Source organism: Leucoraja erinacea, chromosome 35 (assembly GCF_028641065.1).
Source record: "Leucoraja erinacea ecotype New England chromosome 35, Leri_hhj_1, whole genome shotgun sequence".
NCBI lineage: Eukaryota > Metazoa > Chordata > Chondrichthyes > Rajiformes > Rajidae > Leucoraja > Leucoraja erinaceus.
The window spans coordinates 3,978,472-4,005,928 of record NC_073411.1 but is presented as its reverse complement, the minus strand read 5'-3'; the positions used below and the strand labels follow the sequence as shown (position 1 = coordinate 4,005,928).

At 41.7% G+C, this 27,457-nt stretch overlaps 1 protein-coding gene across 3 annotated transcripts; it reads left to right on the top strand.

Moving 5' to 3' along the window:
- The first annotated feature begins 518 nt into the window (after window positions 1-518).
- On the top strand, window positions 519-27,457 carry LOC129713208 (tropomyosin-like). 3 transcript variants are annotated; one of them, XM_055662128.1, is made up of 14 exons: window positions 519-893; window positions 4,884-4,986; window positions 7,778-7,843; window positions 8,939-9,085; window positions 10,615-10,728; window positions 11,573-11,711; window positions 12,292-12,407; window positions 12,996-13,098; window positions 13,732-13,784; window positions 15,324-15,468; window positions 19,435-19,541; window positions 21,376-21,458; window positions 24,354-24,453; window positions 25,490-27,457. In XM_055662128.1, exons 3-14 carry the CDS (start codon window positions 7,796-7,798, stop codon window positions 25,538-25,540), a joined length of 1,206 nt encoding a protein of 401 aa, XP_055518103.1. In that variant the 5' UTR covers window positions 519-893; window positions 4,884-4,986; window positions 7,778-7,795; the 3' UTR covers window positions 25,541-27,457. The 3 variants fall into 3 exon arrangements, with proteins under 3 accessions (XP_055518103.1, XP_055518104.1, XP_055518102.1); XM_055662129.1 differs by lacking the exon at window positions 4,884-4,986 and having other exon boundaries at window positions 520-892; window positions 19,447-19,541; XM_055662127.1 differs by lacking the exon at window positions 4,884-4,986 and having other exon boundaries at window positions 520-892.

The window sequence follows — 27,457 nt, the reverse complement described above, 5'->3', positions numbered from 1 at the left end:
GGAGCAAAGAAGTCCTACTGCAGTTGTACAGGGCCCTGGTGAGACCGCACCTGTAGTATTGTGTGCAATTTTGGTTTCCTAATTTGAGGAAGGACATTCTTGCTATTGAGGGAGTGTAGAGAAGGTTCACATTCCCAGACTGGTGCTATTGAGGGAGTGCTGGAATTTAGAAGAGAAGGTTCTTATGGAAACATATAAAATTCAGGTTAATTCCCAGAGTAAGGGGTGAATAGGACTGTGGAATTTTCACCCAGAGTTGTGAATCTGTGGAATTCTCTGCCACGGAAGGCATTGGAGGCCAATTTGCTGGATATATACAAGAGAGAGTTGCAATAGATATAGCTCTTTGGGCTAACGGAATCAAGGGATATGGGGAGAAAGCATTTTTGTTTTTTTGAGTTAGGCTGTGGGCCGAGCATCAAAAATGTGTCAGGAAATAGGATTTTGTGACCCAAGTCACCAAACTACATGAAATTTTCACATATTGTGTAAAATTATTTATATAAATCACCCCTGAAACTCGATATGAAGAAGATTTGCACATTTTTATTAAATTAGAGAAAAACCGGAAAAATGGCGGGTATTTTTTTAGTCCAATCAAAGCACGTTTAACATTGAGTTGTCGCCAGTTGGCCAATCACGCGCTTTGTTTCAGGCTAGCACACAAAATGGCTGACGGGGCTTCACAGATGCCTGTTCTACTGGAGATTCCGATTTGTTGTTGTTCTGTGGAATAAATGTCGTGGAAACTTGCAGCAGGTTCGTTGTATTTAGTGGGAAAAGCATTAAAAAGGCTGAAGAAAGTGCTGCTAACTGGATGGAAGTGGAAGAAAGCAAAGTCCCTACTGATGTGCTGGAACACAAAGAAGGCCGCCATGAATCGCCATGAAAGGTAAGACTAAAGTCTGAATTTATGAAAATCTATCTGTATGGACTTTAATTAATTTAATTGCACCATTTTATAATGTGAATAAATTCATTCATTCATTCCTTATCATTCATTCACTCACTCACTCATTCATGCATGAAATTGAGGGCCTAAACTATAACACAGTCTATTAAACATTGTGACTAATGCCAGCCTGTTGTAGAGTAATGAGTCTTTAACAGCTAATCTCGGAGATGCCCGCGAAAACTTACCGGGAAAAAGTGCTCCGATCGCGGGGCCTAGGTACTCGCGGTAAATAGCGATCGATATCCCTCCGTTTTTCTCCCGTTATCAGGGTCTGAAAACGACAGCTACAGACGGCCCTATGTACAGCCTCCCCGCCCCCCGCCCGTGGAGATGACCCGCGGCTCCGCGTTCGCGAATCGGCCGCTTATTAATTGAGACCGCGGCTTCACTTTACCGCGAGTTTATTGGTTTATCGAGCTGGAGGCAAGGGTTCAAAACCCATCGTGGATACATAGGATTTTAATTTAATTAGTCTGGAATTAAAACTGTTCTGTTTAGTTTATTGTTCCATGTACTGAGGTGGAGTGAAAAGCTTTTGTTCACTGCTAACCATTCAGCGGAAAGACAATACATAATTACAATCGCGCCATTTACAGTGTATGGATACATGATGAGGGAATAACGTTTAGTGCAAGGTAACGTCAGTAAAGTCCAATCAAAGATAGTCCGAGGGTGGTCTGTTTCAATGCTCCTGCTCTGCATCTGCTTTCCCTGGTTCAGCTCTAACTAAATTATTCTGGGCAGGTTCTGATGAAAAGATCTTTACTTGGGACAATAACACGGTTTATCTTTAGTGCATCTCCACAGTCGAAGTTGACCTAACCCTAACTTACATTGTTGAGTTGCTGTGGCAGATTTGAACTTTAATCACCAAACCTTAAGAACAGCTCTCTATTATATCATCCTGCAACAATATAGTACTCTGTGAAGAGCTTTGTCGACTTTATATGTAATTAAAGTCTTTGGGACATTGGTTCCGTCAAATGTGGTGATCATCTGCCCCCTACTGGAGACTGCATCAACTTCCAACCTCTAGAATTCTATTCCTGTTTGGGAACTCCTGCAAATATTGAAGGACCTTTGAAAATTCTGTGAATGTCAACATATTCCTGGGCTCAACACTAGGTGCTGGAGGAACCTGATAGGTCAGGCAGCATCTGTGGAGGGAATGCACATGGGTCATTTCGGGTCGGGACCTTCTTCAGACTGATGGAATTTAGTTGCATGTAGTTTAGACTGGCTTAGTTTAGAGATACAGCGCCCTTAGGAAACAGGCCCTTCAGCCCACTGAGTCCGCACCGACCACCGATCCCCACACATTTGCACTATTCTACACAAACTGGGGACAATTATACATTTATACCAAGCCAATTAATCTACAAACCGGTACAACTTTGGAGTGCGGGGTAAAAACGGAGATCTTGGAGAAAACCCACGCGGGTCAGAAATCCTGTAGTCACGATGGAACCTGGGTCTCTGCCGCTGTAAGGCAGCAACTCTACCGCTGTGCCAGGTGCTGCTCCTGGTGGTGAGAATGGTGGAGAGAAACTGGGAAAAGAGTTTTTTTCTAACTGGAGACACGAAGAACTGCAGATGCTGGAATCTTGAGCAAAGCAAAAAAGTGCTGGAATGAACTGAGCAGGTCAGGCAGCATCTGTGGAGGGAATGGGCAGGGGATGTTTCGGTTTGGGACTCTTCTTTGGACTGATGGAATAAGGGAGGCAAAAACTGGTAAAGAGAGGTTGGAATGGGGGGCAGAGCCTATCCCTCCTACATCGACTCCATCAAGGAACCCCGACAGTTCACTTGCACTTCCTCCCACCTCATCTACTGTATCTGTTATTCTCGGTGTAGACTTATATATATCAGCGAGACCAAGCACAGGCTTGGCGATTGTTTTGCTGAACACCTATCCTGCTGAGACAATAGACAATAGGTGCAGGAGTAGATCCTTTGGCCCTTCGAGCCAGCACTGCCATTCAATGTGATCAAGGCTGATCATCCCCAATCAGTACCCCATTCCTGCCTTCTCCCCATATCACCTGACTTTGCTATCTTTAAGAGCCCTATCTAGCTCTCTCTTGAAAGTATCCAGAGAACCATCTCCATCGTCCTATGAGGCAGAGAATTCCACAGACTCACAACTCTCTGTGTGAAGAAGTGTTTCCTCGTCCGCATTCTAAATGGCTCGCCCCTTATTCTTAAACTGTGGGCTCTGGTTCTGGACTCCCCCAACATCGGGAACATGTTTCCTGCCTCTAGCGTGTCCAAACCTTTAATAATCTTATATGTTTCAATAAGATCCCCACTCATCCTTCTAAACTACAGAGTGTACAAGCCCAGCCGCTCCATTCTCTTAGCATATGACAGTCCCTCCATCCCGGGAATTAACCTTGTAAATCTATGCTACACTCCCTCATTAGCAAGAATGTCCTTCCTCAAATTAGGGGACCAAAACTGTACACAGTATTCCAGGTGTGGTTACACTAGGGCTCTACAACTGCAGAAGGACCTCTTTCTTTTGCTTTCTTCACTGACTGCTGTACCTGCATGCTTACTTTCATTAACAAACAACGACCCTCAGTTGTCGTTGTACTTCCCCTTTTCACAACTTGACACCATTTAGATAATAATCTGCCTTCCTGTTTTGCTACCAAAGTAGATAACCTCACATTTAACCACATTAAAATGCATCTGCCATGCATATGCCCACTCACCCACCCTGCATTCTCATAGTATCCTCACAGTTCACACTTCCACCCAGCATTGTGTCATCTGCACATTTGCTAATGTTACTTTGAATCCCTTCACCTAAATCATTGATGTATATTGTAAATAGCTGTGGTCCCAGCACCGAGCCTTGCGGTACCCCACTAGTCACTGCCTGCCATTCTGACAGGGACCTGTTAATCCCTACTCTCTCTCTCTCTCATCTCTCTCTCTCTCTCTGTATCTCTCTATCGCTCTCCACACACATGCGCGCACACAAACACACACTCACATATATACATTTGCATATGTACACAAACATAAAATTAGCCAACCAATAAAAGTGCAAAAAAACAAAACTGCTGCTCTGAAGTCGATGTGGTTCAGATCTTATTTGGAGGTTGTATTGTTTAATAGCCTGATGGCTGCAGAGGAGCAGAAAATGTTGTAGCTACTCACTTTCATTTGTGGCGAGAGGAACATAGTTCACATCTCAGGTCAACAACTTTTCATGAGAACTTGGAAAAAGTGAGAAATATAAGCTTGTTTTATAGCTTCCAGTTCTGATGAAATGTAATTGAAAACAAAAATAAGTCTCTTGGTTAGAAACCCTGGTTGGAAACAAATAAATTGCAGAATAATTAAACGCTGTTCAGTTCTATCTCTACAATGGAGGGCACAATTAAACCCCTGTCCCACGGTATGAGTTCATTCCAAGAGCTCTCCCGAGTTTGCCCTGATTCAAACTCAGAGATTTACGATACTGGCCACTCGTCGGTACTCGGGGCTCTCGTGGACATTTTTCATCATGTTGAAAAATCTTCACGAGTCTTCCCGTGCTTTCCTGCCGTTAGCGAGTCTTCCCGAGTACCTGCCATTAGCGCTAAGACAAGTCCCTGAGCTCAGACGTACCCGCTACGTTCATTTTCCGTGCTTACCATGAGTTTGATTTTTTTTTTTTAAACTCGGGAGAGCTCTTGGAATGAACTCGCACCGTGGGACAGGGCTATTAGGTTTCTATATGTGTGGAAGGTAGGAATTGAAAGAAATCGATGTTAGGATTAATGACATAGTGCTTGGAGATTATGGCGATAGAAGCAGGAAATCTCTGAAGTTTGGTGATCTACTTCCAGTGGACTAAAGGAATTTGATGTGATAAATTATTTGGATGCAGGAACAAACTGAAACACCTCCAATAATCTATATTCTATCCTATGGGGAGAAGGCAGGAACGGGATACTGATTGTGGATGATCAACTATGATCACAGTGAATGGCGGTGCAGGCTCAAAGGGCCAAATGACCTGCTCCTGCACCATTCAGGTAATTGTCATATGGCATTGTCTATTGTCTATAAAATGGAATTCATAAAATGAAACAATGCATTGTTGCCAAGAGATGGTCTGTAATGTTCCGTTACTGTGGTAGCATTAGGTCAGTTAAAGAACCTGATGGGACAGTAGCTTTTTTTGAACTGGGAGTGTGGGACATTCACACTTCTGCGTCTACTGTGGTAACAGTGAGAAGCTTATCGCATTTCAATTATCAGTTGAACAAACTTGACCCGAACAACTTGCTATTCCTAACATCTTTATAATCTGAGACCTTTCCTGTAAAAGACCTTTCAGGGAAAGTGTTGTGACTATCCGCAGAAACTGCGTGCGTATTGTAATCAATTCCCCTTGCAGTAGACAATAGCCTTCTTTGTGTCATCAGAAGGCTAAATTCAATCTGGAAATTGTCCTCTTGGGGAAAGATCATCAATTTTTTTTAATTTATTGTGACATTTGGATTGATACAGGTATTGTCATTTTCTTTTCCACTTACCTTGTGTAGTGCTGATTTACATAAGATGTTCACTCCTGTATATCTGTGTGAGTGTGGGAAGCCAAATGTTTCAAGACATTTTATAGTGGAGACTTGTGTGCACAAAATTACATATGTTTTCCAAGTGATTTCCATCACATAAGCAAAGAAATTAAGGAATTTCACAAGCTCTTGGTTTGAAACGATTTTAATATAGTTTAGAGATACAACATGAATCAGACGCTTCGGATCAGTGATTCGATGGTGACCATCGATCACCGATTTTAGTTTAGTTGTTCATTGTCATATGAAAAGCTTGAAATTGCATGATGCAGGTAAAGGAAGGCCTGTACATGATTGCAATCAAACCATCCACAGTGTACAGGTGAAGGGTAAATAAAGATTTTAGAGTGGAATGATTGTAATGGATGCACGCAGATGCAGAACAGCACGCAAAGGATCGCCTTGCTCAGGCGCCAGTTGGTCTCGACATTCATACTGGTTCAAGAGTGTTTTATTGTCAAGCATGTTTTATTGTCTTGTGTCCCAAAACAGGCTATTTTGACGAGACAGAGACGGTAAGTTGGCTTGAATTGTTTTATTTTAACGAAACAACGAGCCAACGAGAGTGGAACCAAATTTACAATGTGGCTTCCACAAGTGTGGGCGCTAGACTGACAGTTACAGCAAAAACACTGCCAATAGAACACCCGCGCTCAGTGACTCCTCCCTCCCGTCAATCACGCGGGTTCTATTACCCAGAGCCACCACCGGGTGTCGCTACACTATGTTTTTCCCCTTTTTCAAACACTCCCTACACATTAGTGGCAATTTATGGAGGCCATTTACGGTAACCTAAAAAGCTGCATGTGTTTGGGATGTGGGAGGAAACTGGAACACGCGGAGGAAACCCACACAGTCACTCAAACTCCACAGTACCCGATGTCCGTATCGAACCTAGGTCTCTGGTGCTGTGAGGTAGTAGCTCTTCCGGCTGCGCCATTCTGCTGCTCATTTTATGAGTGCAAATTCTATTGCTTTCTTTGTTTTGAGTTTTAGGTACTTTGAGAATAGAGCAGGATTTGCTTTTGAGTCAGTCTATAGTCACATAACCTGCGAGAATTGCCAATCCAGTGATAAGGAAGGGCTCCACTGGTCCCATGTGCCAATTCTGGATGAACTAGAGGCCTAATCTGTCGTTTTACGTTCAGTGGCACTATTTGATAATAACGGGGATTTTTGATGCCTAATACTTAAACACGAACCAACTTCACCAGAATATTTTATCTGGTTATTGGGGGAACTTTGCCATGTCCAAATCAGCTGGTTTGTTTTCCTGTATCCTAGCAGTGACAATAATTCAAAATTATTGGAATGCTGAAAAATGGAAAGTGCTCATGGAAAAAGCAATTTGTTTGTGTCCTTGCACATGGAAATGGAAATGGGATGAAATACAGATAAGTCCAATATCACAAAGGAAATCTATATAGCACTTTGGCCATACTTGTAGAATTAAATAACAGCTGATAGGAGGTGCTGTAAGGCACGTTTGCAATTGGATCCTAATTTGTTCATTATAGCAACTCCCCAATATTGAGCATTATTGGGGCATCTTTGAGCCCTTAATCCTGCTCTGCTTATTGGTTGTAAGGAATTGAGATGTATGATCATTTAACACATTGGAACTACCTGAATTTTAGAGCCCAGCTGCCTTCATACTTGTTGCCTTCTCCCCCATAACGTCTGACACCCGCACTAATCAAGAATCTATCAATCTCCGCCATAAAATATCCATTGGCTTGGCCTCCACATACTTCAGTGGCAATGAATTAGACAGATTCACCACCCTCTGATTAAAGAAATTCCTCCTCTCCATTCACTTTAATGTCTCTTTATTATCTGCCACTGATCTGCTTTGCATTGTGTGTCACTTTCTTCAATTGGACCCCTCTGCCATCTGCTAATCTCATCATTCGCATCATTAGTACTGAACTATTATCTACCTCTTTGATGACCCTTGGACTATCCTTGATCAGACTTTGCTGGGTTTACCTTGCGCTGTAAATGGGTCGATTGCAAACGTGTATTGCCCTTCAGCTGACTGGTCAGCATTCAACACAAGCTTTACACTGTACCTCGGTACACGTGATAACAAACTAAACGTAAACTCAAGAGCATAGACCATAGAACAGTACAGCACAGGAACAGGCCCTTTGGCCCACTATGTCCGTGCCACGGACGATGCCCGGTTAAACTAATCTCTGCTCTGTACCAATTCTATTTAATTATTAATTTGGTTATTTTGCAGCCACATTAAAATAAGATCATGTGGAGGTGCATTTGCGGAAATGAAAAGCCTCGTGCATCGGAGGGCGTAAGTGTATTTGTAATTTCCTGTTGTTGCATTAATGGCATTTACAAAATTTGTATTTGTATTCATGGTATATTTTGGAATTTAGTTTTTCCTTGTATAAAATAATATGTGGACTACAATCACTTGCTTATGATTTCAATTGCAAAAATATTTCATGAAAATGCTTTTCCTTTGCTTCACTTAATTTGTCTGTTATATTTCGCCTCTGATAAGTGTTAGCCGTTTAAAATTGAATTTCTCATGTTTTATTATTTGTTATTGGCATGGCTCATTTTTATTAGATGGGTTGTGCATATTGAGGCAGAGAAATGTTGATTTGTGTAATGTGACTGGTTCCCTACTTGAAAGAATACATCCTCCTCTAAGTAACCGTGGGACGTTTATGACATTCATGATTTTCTTCCTGTCCTGTGCAGTGATGAGCAATGGTGGGCCATTAATGTAAAAGCAACCCTGGAAAAGATGGGCATCCTGTTTGTTCCAATATAAAGGGGATTGGGCTGAACAGGACCCAAGCTCTTGGTACTAGGAGTCAGCTGCTCATCATAACACCTTACCTTGTGGGCAGCATTGATCACCAATTCTAAACTCATCTGCTCCAACGTATCACTACTCACCCACAGTCATCAGAGAGCTATTGGCCCTCTATTGGCCAAAGTGGCTTGGGTGACGTTTCAGGTTGGGACCCTTCTTTAGACTGATTGTAGGGGGTGGATCTGGAAGCAAGAAAAGACCACGACAAATTTAAAAATGGGTCCTGACCCGAAACATCAACCATCCTTTTATTCCAGCGATACCACCTGACCTGCTGAGTTAATCCAACACATTGTGTCTGTCTATCCTATTTTTTTCCCCCCTCAATATGAGAATTCATTGTGGGAAAGCCTTTGAGCATGTTAAAATACACGAGGCCAATTACATAGGGTCTCCAGAGTGATTGAATTTTGCAGCAGTGGCTTGCAATAAAAAAAATGCATTGGCTTCCATGCATTCCTCATTAATGCACTTCTCAAGTCACTGAATAATTCACTACTGTTTTCTCTGAAGTCTGATTCACAATGATGCAGTTATTAATATTGACCAATTATTCTGCAGGCACTGTGCTGCCAGAGTTCTAAAGGTAGGTATTTGGTGGCAGATTTAACTGAGCAGGTGGCTCAGTATGAACAACTGGTAGTGCAGCTGCAAAAAGACATCCAGGACAAAGACACCCAGCTACACGTGAGAGATGAACAGCTTAAGGTAACATCAATTCCAGTTGAATATTTGTTACCATCACTGAGTGAGCTATTACAGTGATCTGTGTACTTTGTGTTTGCATTTCTGCAGTTGGATTTCACTTTAAAGCCTGAAAATTCAGTCCAAAATATTGCAAGTTTTCTTTTGAACAATAACAATTAACAATGCCTCTTATTTTCTAAAGCAAAGACTATTGTTAAACTGTTTCCCTTATAAGCAATGTTGGCTGCAAACAAATTTTAGACACTCGGAGGAAGTCATTGTTTTCTGTTTAAATCCAGTAATGATTCTTCGGATCTTGACCATGCGAGAGTTTGTTTTGCCACTGAATAATTTTGGGGCTTGATTCCAAATACAGGCTGTGAGGTTTGCTAAATTTGCAGTGTAATTGCAGCCATGTCTGGATTACTGCATTAATTTAGTGAAGTTGGCATCTCCGAAGGTGGACAGATCAGCAGGTCCGGCAGAAATGTTTCCCAGTCGGTTAAAAGAAGCAAGGGTGGGAACAGCTGAGGTTCTGACTAAATGTTTTCAGTCTTCCCTTGCCAAAGGAATGGTGCCAGAAAATTGGTCAAATTGTCGAGGAGTGCTTCCTGTTAGTATATAATAGCAAAGATGAAATTGTACAGGAGAAGATGCAGATGGGATTTAGTTTAGTTAATTGTCACATGTATCGAGTAAACTATTAAAGAATACAAGTTTCTGACAAATGTTGTGAGGTTGGGTGAGGAGACACTGTGTTGGGTGGCACGCTGGCACTGCGGTAGAGTTGCTGCCTTGCAGACTTTCAGTGCCAGTGGAGCTGGAGGTAGCTTTGTTAGGGATCAACGTCGGGAGCTCCAGCTGCAGGAGCTTTGATCGCCGACTGCGGGAGCTTCGATCGCCCCGACTGTGGGTGTTTCGATTTCCCCGACTGGGAGAAAAGGAGGAAGATGGTAAAAGTTATTTGCCTTCCAACACAGTGGGGAATATGTGTCGCCGAAAAACACGATGGACGAGCTGCCTGCCCTGGTGGGGAGTCGGGGGGGATTGCCGTGAGTGCAGTGATCCTGGAGTCTGGTGCGAGTGTGGACGGCTTTCTGACTTTGGGCGGACAGGGACTGCAGAGAGAGTACAGCGGTCGGTGAAGGAGCGCGTGTGTGGCACGGACATTGAACTGATGACTGTGGGTCTCCGCTTATCCTGTGTGCCCTAGGGATTCTCACACGGCGCTGTGGTGGCTGTTTATATTTAATCTTTATGTAGTTTTGTATCTTGTTGCTTTTTTGGTATGACTGTGGTAAATCAAATTTCACTGTACCTCAGTACACCTGACAATAAAGGACCATTAAAACCATTGAATGCAAATGAATGATTTCATCCCGTGATTTCATTAATGATAATTTTAATTTTAATGTCTTAATACCAAGGCGGAATTGAAGACCTAACTATTGGTGCACTTGAATTACAAATGTTGCATGTGTGATTTCCATTCTATGTTGCCCAGTTTTTATCACTGTTTAGAGGTATTAATCTCTTGTTAACTTCCTTAGGTGCTGGAAGAATTGAAGGAGAAGCTCCGTGAACAGAATGAGGCACAGCTGGAAACAACGCAGCATGAGGAAGTACTGGAACGAAAGCTCAATGAGAAGAATCGGGAGCTAGCGGTAAGGAAATCATTGTTTGCTGCTGTGTGAATCTCTATTACAGGGAAAGATCTCTGCAACCAGCTAAGGGATTCTGTTGTAACTGGCAGTGAAATAAAAATAGCAGGGAGCCTCTTGGAAATATATCTGTAAATATGAAAAAATTAGAAGATTTTCTTTTGTATGAATCTGCCCATTCGTTTTTTCTTAATCAGTTCATTAACCCTTTTATGATCTGTTATAGTGCAGAATCACAGTTTATGTGGAGCCTTGCAGCATTGTCATTCTGGTTATGACAGGTTGTTGGCATTGCTGATCTGTGCCACCAATTTTTTTCAGCCGTGACCAAGATCAGAAGAGATCTGATATTTAAGATGCCAACAACACATGAACTCTTGATTATAATGCAACAGTGTCACTATTGACTATATCGTTCTTCATTTTCCCATCCACTAGTGGGAGAGTCTAGGACTAGATGTCGTAGCCTCAGAATTAAAGGATGTTCCTTTGAGAAGGAGATGAGGGGGAGATTCTTTAGTCAGAGGATGGTGAATCTGTGCTTTAGCCTTCTTAATTACAGCGCCAACCTTCCTGTTCATCGCAGTGTGAGTCTATCACCTTGGCTTTGCATCATGTGAATTTCACTCAGACAGTGCTTCCCCCGTTTGCCCTGTCTCCCGCCTGCATAATGGGCTGGTGAAGGAAGCGATGTGTGTGTGTGTGTTCCACTCTGACAGTCGCCGTTCCAGTTGCCAGTTTTTCAGGTGACTGCCGGCAACTTGACAGACGCCTGACAAATCGCCTAAGTGGAACAGGCTCCCGAAAGTCTTTTTAGTTTAATTTGGCTACTTTTTAATTTTTTTAGGAGTTGGTGGAAGATTGTAGGAAGCTGGAGGACCTGAACGAAAATCTGGACAACCAGCTTCTGGATGAACACTACGCCAGCCTTATCACGGTCCGAGATTTGAAAGAAGGGCACAAGGCTGATTTAGCAAATCTCAAAGGTAAACACAGCACTCAGTTCCGTAAAATCAGGGAGAAACATGCACAAGAAACATCACAGAAAGATCAGTGCTGTTTACAACTTCACAAAGATCTCCAACGTTTAGGACCTCACGCCAAGTTCTGTGCACCCCTTGCAGAACAGGCAACTGGTTCTTTAAATAATTTCACCGAATGGAAGATTAACGAACTGGAAGGTAATTACTCAAAGTTGACCTGTTAATATTTTTGGCCATAAATGGTCCTACCGCAGATTTGTACATCTGTCGTCTCGTGGTAGGGAGTAGGTTTGCCCTAAAATATTCTAGCATTAGAGGAATGGATTGGATTTTATAACAAAACATCACTTGACATAACATATGTAAATGGAATTACCATTTTGCCTGAGCAATCTTCAAGCTTAATGAATTGTCGCATTTCAAGGATATTTGATGATTTGAAATCCCGGTAATTAGTAGAACATATGATTTTCACTGATTGCCATTAACTGCAGTGGAAACAATTGCAAACTGTGGAGATATTGCTTTTTTTGCAACAAATATCAGATCATTATGGGTGGTTTTTCCTTTCTCTTTCTTCAAGAACAAGTGAGGCTTCTGAGCCAAGAGGCGGAAAGTTCGGAGGACAGCTCCTTGGCAATTGAAACTTTGTTCCAGTCTAAAATCGAGCAGATCCAAGAGGAGCTGGACAATGTACAGGTACTTTAAATATAACTCCCTTGCACCTGGTGACGATTAACTGAATATTGATCTGTTTGCCATTTACCTGGAATGAAATTACTTCATCTTTTCAAAAAAGGAAAATTGATGGTATGATATACCGTGAGTTGTTGAAGCATTATAGGAAACAATTTAAAAAAAAATGTACATAGTTAATTATGTACATTGTATATTTTTTAATCTGGGCTCAACTGTATGAAGGAGTGCTTCCCTACATTTCACTGCTCACTCCATTCCGTGTAGAACCCCTTTCTGAAGAGTAAGTGACATGGGATAGATGTGAGCCTGCAGGAAAATTCAATCGTAAAATAGTTGAGGTAGAATGGAGCTGTCGGCAGTGGCACATTAAAAGTATAATGCATGCTAAAATTATTTTGAGAGTCATGCTGCTCAGAAACAGGCCCTTCAGCCCAACTTGCCCCATCTACACTAGTCTTACTTGCCTGCAGAGTCATAAAGCAAAATATTTAATCTAGAATTTGAATGGTGGCTATTTCACAGACCACTAGATATCCCTTGGCTTTAATTGACACTAAACTTATTTCTACCTGGCTTGTTTCTGCTCAGAAGCTGCTGCTGGAGCACAGAGATGTGGAGATTGACAATGAAGAGGAGGACGACCAGTTACACCTAAATGTGAACTGGCCACACTACGTCAAGAGACAAAATGGTGTGTGTATAGTATGACTTTAATTGGGTAAGAAGGAACTGGGGATGCTGGTTTACACCGAAGAGAGATACAAAATGCTCGAGTCAGCAGGTCAGGCAGCAATCTCTGAAGAAAAGAATAGGTGATGTTTTGGATCAAGACCCTTCATCAGACTGAGAGTCAGGGAGGGGAAATTAGAGGTATGGGGAGGTACAGAACAAAGCAGAGCCTGCATCGATGACTGGGGGGGAGGGGGGGAGTGGGTGGTGGAGCTGACAATGGTCCATTGTTGGCTGGGGATGAGGTGATAATGAAGGAATATAAATGGTGAAATTAGCAAGAGGACTAGGGTGGGGGAGAGACGGGGAGAGAGAGAATGGAAGGGTTATTTGGTTAGAGATCCTTCATTCTCTTGTGTAAGAAGGAACTGCAGTTGCTGGTTTAAACCGAAAATAGACACATAAACATGGAATAAGTCAGCGGGACAGGCAGCATCTGTGTAGAGAAAGAATGCATTTTTGTTGTCTCTGTACTGTACACTGACAATGACAATTAAAATTGAATCTGAATCTGAATCTGAGAATGGGTGATGTTTCAGGTCAGGGACTATTCCTCGTTCTCTTTATTGAAATGGTGATACGTGTTTTCTTACAGAGAAGCTTCAAACAATAGTAGAAGAAGATGAAGATGAATCCCAGTTCTCGCAAGTAGGTTTAGAACAAGTTACCAAGGGAGCAACTTCCCAAGTTGAGAGAATTTGTGATGCATTTAATTCCCCCACGTACAATCTTAATTCCAAGTGTGCGCATTCTGCACAGATTCAAGAGTCTCAAGTACCCTGCTAATTAATATTGCATTGCATTTTACAAATAATTTTATGTTGCTTATTCAGATTTTTTTTTTTTAAATGGGTAATTTAAGTAAATTTTTGTTTTGCTCTTTTTCTATCATCATCCTTACTGTTTGGCTTGATGCTTGCATCTGAGGGGTGCTAATTGCTTCCACACCAGATGGTTTCTGTATGCATTACCACACACCTTGGACATGGAGAAAGTCTACTGAATTAGCTGGTGTGGTTGGGGACCCAACAGAGTATTTCCTGACTTTTTAATATGGTTGGGGAATTTTACCTATTAATATTATACGGTCATAAGGAATAGTAGAATTAGGTCATTCGGCCCATCAAGTCTACCCCACCTTTTAATCATGGCTGATCAATTACTCCCTCCTAACCCCATTTTCCTACCTTCCCCTCATAATCTCAGACGCCTGTACTAATCAAGAATCTATCTATGCCTTAAAAATATCCACTAACTTGGCCTCCACCGCCAATCTGTGGCAAAGAATTCCACAGATTCACCACCCTCTGGGTAAAGAAATTTTCCCTTATCTCCTTCCAAAAATAACGTCCTTTAGTCTAGACCTAAAGGGCATAGCCTCAGGATAAGGATTGGCTTCAAAGCTGCAATAGACAATAGGCAATAGGTGCAGGAGTGGGCCATTCGGTAATCCCTACTCTTTGTTACCTGTCTGCCAACCAATTTTCTATCCATGTCAGCACTCTAGCCCTAATACCATGTGCCCTAATTTTGCCCACTAATCCCCCATGTGGGACCTATTAGAAATGCTTTCTGAAAGTCCAGGTACACTACATCCACTGGCTCTCCCTTGTCCATTTTCCTAGTTACAGCCTCAAAAAATTACAGATTAGTCAAGCATGAAACCCTTCGTAAATCCATGCTAACTTGGGCCGATCCTGTTACTGCTATCCAAACGTGTCGCTATTTCATCTTTTATAATTGGCTCCAGCATCTTCCCCACCACCGATGTCAGGCTAACTGGTGTATAATTCCCTGTTTTGTCTCTCCCGCCTTTCTCAAAAAGTGGGATAACATTAGCTACCCTCCAATCCACAGGAACTGATCTTGAATCTATAAAACATTGGAAAATTATCACCATGCGTCCTGATTTTTAGAGCCACTTTCTTAAGTACCCTGGGATGCAGACCATCAGGCCCTGGGGATCTACCCAACACCATTTCCTGCCTAATGTGGATTTCCTTCAGTTCCTCCGTCACCACAGATCCTCTGGCCACTAGTACATCAGGAAGATTGTTTGTATCCTCCTCAGTGAAGATGGATCCAAAGTACTTGACATTTCTCCTCTGAGGGTTGAGAATCTTTTGAGTTCTTTACCTACCGGAGCTGTGATGTGATGATGTTGCTTTGTGTGTAATGTGTCTGCAGACAAGTGAATCTGAATCTGAATCTGAATCTGAAGAGGAACTGGTGAAGTGGCGAGAAACGGTTTCTAAGTCAACACTGAGCCATGACAACAATGAGTCGATTCCCATGTATTTAAGGGTGAATCAAGTTGAGGAAAAAAGAGAAGGTAAGTTGTGGTGCTCTCTGGTTCTCACTTGGAACGAATCATACAGTTTACTTTGTTTTAATTTTAAATATTTAAGAAGTGAATGACTTGATTTGATCTTGATGACTTGAAAGTCGAGTGCACCTCTATTTAGGGATCTGTTTGTTGTCCATATTTCAGTCGAGACAAAGGCACTTCACTAGCTAAATTGTGCTGTGACTTAATTGTTATTCACAGAACATACCCTGCTCAGAAGTGTCGATGCGCAATTACTGTGGAATATGATTTGCCATTGATCATTCCCACCTTCCTATGCAACCTTTACCATTGCACAATAGTGAATGTTTGGCCTTCTTTGCATGAGGCCATAAATTACTGTCTTGAAACGTTATTTGGTGCTTTGTATGTTGAGTCAAATTTCATTTTGAATATCCTTTGCAAATCACAAAACTCCAAATCACAAAACAGACGGGAAAATTATTTTGCCACAATCATTTCACTTTTAATATTTGCTAATAAGTTAGTTGGCAAATGCATTAGCATATAGTTTACATCCCACCCTCCCCAGAACTGATATTCGGTTTATTTTTACGCCCAAGTATTCGTGTCTCTCGTTGAAGTAAAAAATTATCTTGCCATTGACAAGCTAATGATTGCTGTGTGTCTTGCCTGTTTGTGTCTATAAGCCAGTGACATTTCTTGCGAGTGGTTTCCCCAAGGTAGATTAATTGTAGAGACAGAATTTTTATGAAGATAGTTGTGCTGATATGAATCCCTCAGATCTTGAGGTTGTTGTAATGTTTAAATGTTTTTAGTTATTATATTATGAACGTGGGAACTTTGGATTTTGGACGACTTTGGAAATCATGAAGTTGTCCCAGGGTTTTGAATACTGATACAAACTATGGTGCTTTGCAGCCTTGTCCATAACAATCCAGAGAAATCTACTTGAATGGATGAAATTTCCTGGATTTGCAAACTGGTTACATCTGCTATCCATAATCTGATGGCCCCTAAATTAAAGATTTGGATGATTTCTTGCATAAATATTTCATAATACAATCCACTTTAAAATAATTTTAATTAAAATATTTCTGTATTTCATTGGACATCTTAATTTTGATCTGATACTTATTTAGTTCTAATTAAAATATGTAAATGCTGATTAAACATATCGCACAATGCGAGGCGAATTCGACCAACGAGAGTGTTGTCCGATCGTAAGCAGCAAGGGAGTTGAATGTGTTCTTTGGTGTTTGGAGGAATTAGGGGTGATATTATTCAAAATGCTAAACATCTCAATGGAGCCTGACTGTGAAGATGTTGACATGTTCCCATTTGTGCCTGAGTCTTGAACATGTGGATGGACACAAAATACTGGAACTCAGCGGGTCAGATCAGCATCTCTGGAGAAAAGGAATAGGGGATGTTTTGGGTTGGGACCCTAGATACAAGATAAAGAGACACTGAAATATGTACGAATTCCCCATTGCGAAGGGTGGTGAATCTCTGGAATTCTGTACCCTGAAAATTTGTTTGGGCTGAATTTTCTCCCCTTGTTCCATCCATTTGTTCAGAACAAATGTTGCTTGTTAACTGCGACAAGCTTTCTTTTATTTGTGAGTCGCTTTAGTCCTTGGTTCTTTTACACCCTTAAGCCTCTCATGGCTCTTATAATTAATTACAGCAATGCTGAATTGTTTCCCTAATTAGTTTATGATGACAACAGATGTTTCAAAATATTTTGCCTGGTATGATGATGTAATTAGAATGTGAGTTGTGCAGCACAGGAATGGGCCTTTCATCTCACCAGGTCCATGCTGATTTTTGTTTCCCATCTACACTTATCTCATTTGCCTGCATTATATATGTCTCCTTCTATGCTTTTCTATTACGTGTTTGTCTAAAATTACTTTTAAAATGTTGTAATTGCATTTGATTCTGCCTCCTTTGGCAGCAAGTTCCAGACACAAAGCCCTCTCAGGGGAGAGAAATAAACTTTCCCTCAGATCGCCTTTACAACTCCCTCTTCTTACCTTAAACTTATGTTCTCTTGTTTTGTAACTCTACCATGGAAAAAAGATTTTGGCTCTCTACCCTGCCTCACATAATCTTACATACTTCTATCAGTCACTCCTTAACTTTCTCACTCCAGGGAAAAAGAGCCCCATCCATCCAGTTTCTCCCCATAACTAAAGTTCTCCAATCCAGGCAACATCCTTGTGAATTTTCTCTCCATTTTCTCCAAATCTATCGCTGATCAGACTGTAGAAGTGTGGCCTAACTCGTGTGTTGTAAAGTTGCAATAAAACATCCCAACTATTATATTCTATACCCACACCTACGACGGCAAACATGCCATATGCTTTCTTCATCAATCTGTTGCCTTGCTAAATTTTGAGAACTTTGTACTTGGACCTCTAAGTCTCTATTCATCAACATTCATCAGTGCCCTGACCTAAGTCCTACAACCATTTTTATTTCCCAAATTCTATCTGCTTGTACTCCGGCCAACTTTCCATCTCATCTATATCCTACTGTAACCTTGGACAAATCTTCTCGCTCTCCACAAAACCACCAATTTTCATGTCATCTGCAAGCTTATATCCTACATTGTGGTCCAAGCTGTTATCACCAAACAACGGAAATCTCAGCTGTGATCCCTGTGATACCACAATAATCCCATCAGATAAACATCCTTCCATCATTGCCTTCTATTTAGATCCAACTGGCTAGCCCACCTTGCATTGCATGTGCCCAAATCTTCTGCACTCGCCTACCATGTGGGACCTGATGAAATGAATGCCGTAGTAATGCACTAAAATGATTAGTACATTCCAGTTAAAGTTACTGCTCATTTTCCAAAATTGTTATAAACCCCAACTAAAATATACTTTCATTGAATTCTTTAGTTAATTCAGTACTCTAATCATTTTATAACGTTTAGCTCTGCATTAAACTTACAATACAATACAATACAATTTATTTGTTATCATTTGAACCTCTTGAGGTTCAAACAAAATTTGGTTTCTGCAGTCATACACACAAGAAAAAAGAACCAAGACACAACACAATTTACACAAACATCCATCACAGTGAATCTCCTCCTCACTGTGATGGAAGGCAAAGTCTTATCTCTCCCCTGCACTCCTCGTTCTCCTCCCGATATCAGAGTCAAAGCCCCCGGCGGGTGATGGTAAGTGTCCCGCGGCCATTAAAGCCGCGCGGGGTGATGTAAGGCCGCGCTCCGGGTCTTAAACATGCAGCTACATTTCCAGTTACATACTTTAGAGTGAGTTTTTATGAATACGCAAGTTTCACTGAAAGACTAGCAGGTTTATTTAACATAGACAAGTGGGGTTAATATAGATGGCATGATAGTCGGCACAGACACATTGGATGGAAAAGGGCATGTATCTGTGCTGTACAACTCTTTGGACTATTTAGTAAAGAAAGGGAACACTGTTTTAACCCATAGTTTATTCCATCCATTACCTGATGTAAGTAAAATGAACCAAACTTCCTTATAACTTTTCCATGCGAAAGGTTTATTTTTTCCCCTATATTTACATTGGTAATTGCAAATGTAGAACACTTAACTTTTTGTCCAAATGGCCACGACACAGGCTTCACACACAATGGATTTGCAGGTTAAATGACAAATCTGCCTCTCTTGATAAAATACTGAAATTATATCTATATGTAAACCAGTATTGGTATTAGTTGTCTCTGGGATACCAGTGATGTTAATTTAGCTTTGTTACTGCAAACTTTTAAAATTTAAAGCCAGCCAGCCAGCTGCAAGGTGCTTTAGCCCAGTCAGAAACTAACACCTTAACTTGGGGAAGCCACAAGGTAGCGATGGTCACCAGGGTCCAATCAGTCCATATTGTGTCTGTGTTCATGCTGTCTTTCTGAATGACGTGTCTTCCTGTGGCACAAAACTGATTGAGGATGACTGGTTCTTTCTTGGCTGCTCTGATCCAGTTTTGACCTCAGAACTGCCGGAGCTGGAGGAGGAAGTGAGGGACCTTCAGAGACCAGGACAGGTTCAAGGATGGACAAAGCAGACCACAGCTGGCCAAAACCTTATGGTATGTGCTCAGTCTGACACTTTCAGTTTAAACTTTGATTTTATATATCTGTGGAAATTTAATGCTTGAGTTCACTCGACATTTTACGCTGTTATTAATTTTAAGCTTTGCCAAGGTAGAATAAAATATGTTTCTGGGGGGGGGGGGGGGGGCAGCACAGTGGCACAGTGGTAGAGTTGCTGCCTTACAACACCAGACACCCGGGTTCGATCCTGGCCACGGGTCCTGTCTGTACCGAGTTTGTACGTTCTCCCCATGACCACGTGGGTTTTCTCCGGGTGCTACTGATTCTTCCAACAAAGGCGTACAGGTTTGCAGGTTAATTGGCTTTGATAAAAATTGTAAATTGTCCCTAGTGTGCAGGATAGTGTCTGGGGTGATCGCTGGTCGGCCTGGACTCATTGGGCCGAAGGGCCTGTTTCCCTGCTGCATCTCGAAAGTGTAAAGCCTTCATTAGTTTTGAGAAGGTAAATATATACTGAGGTTTGCTAAACTGAAAAAGCCTTCAACTAAATTTTCAGTGCCATTATAAGTTAGACTGAGATGGCTGGCCTCATACAATGAGAAAGCATTATATCATGCACAGGTTCAATTTCTAATATTAAAAGTAAAATGACAAACAATAGAGACAGATTTTGGGAATCACTGACAAATCTGGAAAGTACACCAATATTTGTCATTTTACCGAATTTACCCCTTTATATATATTAACATTTGAATAGTTCACCATAAAGGTCAGTTTTAGACATAATGGGCAAAAGGACGGCTTCTGGCGTTGTGTCAATCTGATTAATTTTAACTCCCAATTTTTATGTTTGGTGTTCATAATCATTGGGTTCCATCCAGTGTGCACAGTATCTGCGTCTCTGTTACTACCGATCATTTACGGATCAATATTTTTTTTCAAGAAACATAGTATTTAAAATACATCAAAGCAAATTGGTAGAGCGTTGGTGAATTCATTTTAGCTTGATACCAAGTAACTACATTTGGGAAATTGAAAGGGTTGTTAATACAGCGACTTTGTTGTTCCGTGGTACAACAGTTTTGAGAATTCAAGTGCAAGGAAGTAAACGTTTCTATTAACATTTAGGACACTATTATTTATGAGGGAATAAAACTTTTAAATCACAAACAGAAGAACATTCTCGTGTAAAAACGTTTTTATACCTTCTGGCCAAAGTACATCTCTCGTGTTTTATACCTGTGCCAAAGTACATATGTAAACTGAGCAATAGTTAAGCTGTTTGACTTCTCCAATGCTTCCAATGTCAACAACTATTCTGTTGATGGTTGACCTGCCGCCAGTGCACTGATGATCACATTGGCAACATATCTCCCAACAGCTTGTTAAGATGACCTTAATTCTGACAACGCGTTGCTAAAAGCACAATTGGTTCAGTACAGGGAGGAGCTAAACCACATCCTGCCTTTGAAGGATAATCAGTTGAAGGAGTTGTTGCAAAATCAACAATAGCAAATTAAGCATCTTGAGAATGAGAAATCCATCTTCAAAGAGCAATGGATAGTTGTACAAAGACCGCTTAAACAAAGTCCCTTAAAGATCCCTTAAACAAACTAATCTAAAACAAAGTAATGAAGGCCGAAACCCCTTGAAGAAACTGAATTTGAAAATCTCAAGGTACTAAAGATGAAGTCATGACATTGCTCATTGGTAGGACTTGTTCCTCAGGATGCATATGATGACTAAATATTTGTGTATTTATTTATTTTTTAATTTAAAAGATTCCAAGATGGACACAGCAAAGATATGTTGTAATCTTGTTTTGCATTCATGTGTGTATAAACATTGAGCACTATTTTCATTTTGCAGGAAAATGAAGAACTGGAAGCAACACAGCAGGAGCGCACAGAGGAAGATCCGTCCTCCAGCAAGACGGAATTGCCTGACCTAAGGTTTGATTCTACTTGGACTGGGATATCAGTTGCATTTCTATTGTGCCATATGATCAAATGGGATTATCCCTTGATGCTTTGGCCAGCAAACAACGTTTGAAGTGTGGATGATGGTAGCAAACACGGCTGTCAATTTTCGTAGGGTGGTGTCGTAGAGCCACAAATGATTCAACTCCTTGACGAAGGAGAATCCGTCTGGTTAAAGGAGGACATTCTGTTGCGAATGGCTGAACAGCTTTCATTTGGTTTGTTTTAGATTAGTTTAGTTTAGGGAGAATCTAAATCCAAGCTGACTATCAACACGCATTTGGGATTGTTTCAGTTCAATACGCTTCCATTTGGCATATCATCAGCCCCTGGGATTTTTCAAGGGTTTATGACACAAATTCTAGACGGAATTGAAGGTGTGGTGTGTTACTTGGATGACATCCTCATCTCAGCCCCTGGCAGGCAGACACATGATGAAAGGTTGGAAGTGGTACTCAAATGCTTTGAGACACACAGTGTAAGAGTGAAGGCACAAAAGTGTGAGTTCTTTCAGAACTAGGTAGAGTACTTGGGTCATAAGATAGACAAGGATAGTCTACACCCCACCATGGGTAAAGTTGATGCGATCAGGAACGCGCGCACTCCCAGAAACATATCTGAGATACGATCCTTTTTAGGATAGTGCATTATTGTGGGAAGTTCGTGCCATGTCTGTCCACCTGTTTACATCCCTTGAACGAACTCTTGAGAAAAGATGTACCATGGAAGTGGACACGTGAATGTGACCGAGCTTTCAAGTCATGTAAAGCTCAGTTGGTAGAGAGTCCAATACTTGTTCATTACAATGTCATTAATCCAATGAAGCTAGCATGTGATGCTTCACCATACGGTGTTGGTGCTGTCTCTCATGTGCTAGTAAATGGAGAGGAGACGCCTATAGCATTTGCGTCTAGTACACTCAGTTACAAATAGAGCAAGAGGATCTTGCATTAAATTTTGGCGTTAGGAAGGTTTCACAAATACTTGTATGGTAGAAGGTTTGTAATCGAGACAGATCACCAGCCGTTGACAGTGATCCTAAATCCAAAAGCACACATACCAACTCTGGCAGCAGCCAGAATGCAAGGATGGGGCATTGATATTGACTGCATACCAGTATCAGCAATACTGACGCCATATCTAGATCACCTTTGGAATCGGAGGTTACCCCAAACAGAGAGAACGTGTTTTATTTCTCTCATGTAGATGAGTTACCTATCACTCCAGGGGACATTGGGAAGGCTACTCGCACTGACAGACTTTTGTCAAGAGTGCAGGAGTATGTTACAAATGGATGGTCAAACAAATCGCCGGATTCAGAGGCAGAACGGAAACCATTTTTTTTTTTGTACGTAGGAATGAACTCTCAGTAGACAAAGGGTGTGTCACGTGGGAAGCGAGAGTTGTAATCCCTGAAAGATACAGAGTGAAATTGCTAGGAGATCCTCCTGATCAGCATTTGGGAATGTGTCTAACAAAGAGTCTAGCTAGAAAAACTATCTATGATGGCCTGGTGCAGAGTTAGATGGACAACAATTGTTCATTGTGATTAATAGTCACTCCAAGTGGGTTGAGATGTTTCCAATGAACAAAACGACATCCAGCAAAACAATAGACATTTTGCGAGGACTGTTTGCGTCCGATGGATTTCCAGAGGAAATTGTGTCTGATAACGGACCTCAATTCTGTTCACAAGAGTTTGCACAATTCATGAAAGGGAATGGTGTAAAACGCACTAGAGTCGCTCCATACCATTCCGCTTCAAATGGAGCAGCAGAACGCACAGTGCAAATTTTGAAGTGTACATTAGTCAAACAACTGCTGGATCCAAGTCCAAAGAAAAGCCAATTGGCTCTGTTTCACAGACTGGCTAACTTGAGATGATGAACTAAGGAGAGGTTCTGCAGAGGAAGCATTGCTTGTAGTTGAATTGAGTCACCGAGTTGAATGTAGGTGCTTGTTTGCTAACATGGTAATAAAATGGCACATCCATTTCGCCCATCACTTTTAGCAACCTTGGAAAAATAAGATGTCATTAGTCTTTGGACGCACTAATGACATCTTATTCTTCCAAGGTTGTTAAAAGAAACACGTTAGTTACTTTAGACTTTAGAGATACAGCGTGGAAACGGGCCCTTCGTCCTACTGAGTCTGCGCCGACCAGCAATCATCCCGTACACTAGCGCAATCCTACACACGAGGGACAAATTACAATTTTAACCAATCCAAATAGCCTACAAACCCTTACGTCTTTGGGATGTGGGAGGAAACCAGAATACCCGGAGGAAACCTACGCAGTAACAGGGAGAAGTTGCAAACTCCACACAAACAGCACCTACAGTCAGGATTGAACCTGGGTCTCTGGCGCTGTAAGGCAGCAATTCTGCCCCCACTGTTACTTGATAGAATCTGACGAACCATGTGGAATTACAGAATTCTGCTTGTACTAGCATTGAATGATTTATCCACCCCCCCCCCTTTCCTCTGACATGCGCCTTTGAATTGTTTTAAAAAATATATATTTTCATTGAGTCATTTTTACCACCTTTTTCAGGGAATATAACCTAGGTCATAATTTGCAGAGTGAAAAATAATTTCTCCTCCTCTTCCCCTGGCATTTTTGCTAGTTTCTATACCCTTGCTTCCTCCAATTCAAGAAATGGTCTTTCCTGTTCTGCTCCATTAAACCACTTGTAGAGGAATCCACTGACTGCAGAAAGCAGCTGCTTCAAAGTCCTTGGAGAAAATTCCTTGAAAGCCGTGTGTTATCAGCCCTCGGTATCTATAACATTTCATTGAGAAGGTGGGGTTACTGTGTTACCGTTTATAATGCTGTTTTCTTTCCAAACATCGACCTCTTCCTGTCAGACCAGCGCCCAGGAAGTACAGCATCAGTCTGGCGTCATTCGAGGAATGCGAGGAGGATTTGGAGATAGACCCCAGTGAAGAGGTGGTGGTGGTACGGAAGGTGTGTATTGCCCATCAATTCTTCCTTTTCTAGTTGTAATCTAATTTCTAGACATTTTACACTCTATCTTGCACCCACCCCCAACCCCACCCCCACCCCAGTGAACTGGGCAACTCTGGAAAACCTGCTTCTATGTACTTACTAACTAATAAATAGGATACATAGTACATCGGTTTGGAGTGGGTGATTCAGGCATCAACACAGAAAACCTGGCCTGGTTTCTTTGTCCAGCCTCGATGTCTGCACGTGGTGTCCCTCCCCTCACCCAGCAACTCCTCCTCTCCTGCGAGACATGAGGTGTTTGAGTTACTCTCATGTCGCACTCACGCGAATCGGTTTTCAAATGCATATCTCCAATCTCTCTGTTTCAGTATGAAAGAGCGCATTGAATACAAGCCAAGGTGTAAGCCAAATCTCGAAATGAATGCAATAAATTTAGTTATCTCATCTTAACCAAAAGAAATTCTTAAATGTAGAGACACCTTTCTAGGAATACAGAGAGCAGGAAAAAACAGCTGATGAAGGTTCATCTTTCCCCACCTTCAGCTTGCTGTATAGTGTAAGAATGGATACGTCACCCATCACCAAGGAATCCAAGACTAACCATGGAAGCACTGTCATTTTCTGATTGACTGCGACAGAGGATTGTTTAGAATCTAGACCTCCTGTCCAATAGTTCACCAAGGAATCCACATTGCTTGTTTGCTCATAGAATAGTGCATTCATTTGGACCATAGTATTGAAACCGCTGCCACCCATTCGTACATTATAATACAGATCTTTATAACATGATAATTAAATACACATCTGTACCTTGGTATTTTACTAGCTTAATTCTGAAAGAACTGATTAGTTGAGGTTCATAAGTGATAGGATAAGAATTAGGTCGTTTGGCCCATCAAGTCAACTCCTTGATTGAATCATGGCTGATCTATCTCTCCTTTGTAACCCCATTCTCCTACCTTCTCCGCATAAACTCTGACACCTGTATTGGGTTGATGTTAGTTAGCTATTGACATCTGTTTCTGTTTTGCAGGCGAAGAGGCGAGTGAATTTTTTCAAGCGCCTATTTACGGCTAGAAAATGAAGACTTCACGGACCAGGTCACGCTACTTGGTCTTGGCGTACTTTGCGACACCACATTTGCCTAGTTTACGTGTGCCTGGCGAGACGTTTGAAGATGCACTACAGATGGGAATGACACCAATGTATTTATCAAAGTTGTTAATGTGTTAAACACTGACCTCGGGTGTATAAATGAATACTGTATTGTTAATGTATGAAAAGTATGAACACAGCTCCCAGCGATGCATGTTGGTGTTGAACCGGCCGACCCCTGTACGGAGCCGATTCAGGGCGACCCACTCTTTGCAGGGCATGTCCGAGCCAGGTGGGGCTGTGGTGTTTGGTGCAACAGTGAATTGAAGAGGTCGGGAAGTCTGTTCCCAGCTGGTTCTCCAAGCTCCTAGTGTGTTGAAACCGGAGCCACAGAGGGTGGCTGCGTGACGGGAGAAGTGGCGACGAGATGACAGGCGTTGAGGTCCCAGTTGCTGTGAGTCCTGGGCGAGGTGGTGCAAAGGATGTTTGGTGTCCGATGGGGCCTTGCACACCAGCCTGTGGGTGAAGTACTCTCTGCGAAGCTTGGCGGGTGTGATACCTGCGAGCACTGGCAGAAGATCCGGAGTAGGACGTAGGCAGCCGGTGATGATCCGCATGGTGTCGTTGAGGATGGCGTCTAGTTTGCTTGTATGAGCGCTGCGGCATCGTGCTGGGGCGGTGTACTCAGCGGCACTGTCAAGTCTTCTAATGTTTTTGCAGATTCCCCGCGTGAAAGGGATTTGATTTATCTACCCCGAAATGATGAACTGGATTCACTCAGACCAAACACTTCTTTTCCACCTTTTATTTTCTCTTCCTTTTATTTTGGAAGATTAGTCTTTAACAGTTTTAGTCTTTACCAGGTGAAAAACCTTTAGACACAAAGGTAAAAAATATACACATTACTGTAACCAAATATAAATAACAGAAAATTACATGTATCTAACATTCCAACATAGCAGCCATTTTGTTTTTTAAATAATTTTCACATTTCATTAAATGAAAAATACAGATAATGCCCACTACTGTTACCAATTTTTTAGCTTAATATCATGTGAATCTTTACTGTTTTTTAACACATTTTATCATATTTTTTAAAATGCAATTATTTAAACTAACACCACACATAGCATATAAGTATTAGAAATGAGCTCACATTAGCCCTTAACCCCACAATGAAGCAGGATGCACTTTACATAGACAACAAACACTATCATCACCCTGTCATCTTGGTTAACAAACACCACCAATATTTCAAACTTTCTCAATCAACACGTTAGTCAGACAAGTTTCTCAGATATTAAAGGGTTAAACAGAGTCTCTGGGGCTGCAGTCTTCGGCTCAGTTCATTTAGAGTTCAGTCCTTACCGGCTGCCAATCGGGTCTGTAGAAAATCAGTCCTGCTTGCCTTTTCTGGCTATCGCGACAGTCTTTTCGGACAGTCTTTTTGATTTACTGTTCAAGTTTTGCTGCCCGCAAGTCTTTTCTGTCTTCACTGGCTTCTGGTGCTGTGTGCCCTTTTGAAAGCCCCGGGCAGAACTCGGCAGGCTGGGGTTCCGCCCACTTTAATCTCTGTCTCGTGATTTCAATGTAGCATTTTTCTGCACCTGTTCTTTCATTTCAGTTTGACTTGACACCTCCCACTCGATCTTCCAATGGAACCACTTGGGAGATCGACGCTTTAAAGTCAAACTTTGAAGTCTAGGTTTGAACTTGGTCTTTATAGGCTACCAGTCGATCTGTTGTGGTGCTTGGGAAAGTTGTGCCCAATTGCGCAGCACAAAAAATGTCGTTTAGAGCATTTTCTCGTTCTCTTATTGTAATGACTCCTGTCAAAGAGATGGCCTCCCACTTTGGATTGTTTAGGGCTTTGTTCTTGCCAAGAAACCTCTTTGCTGCTCTCCAA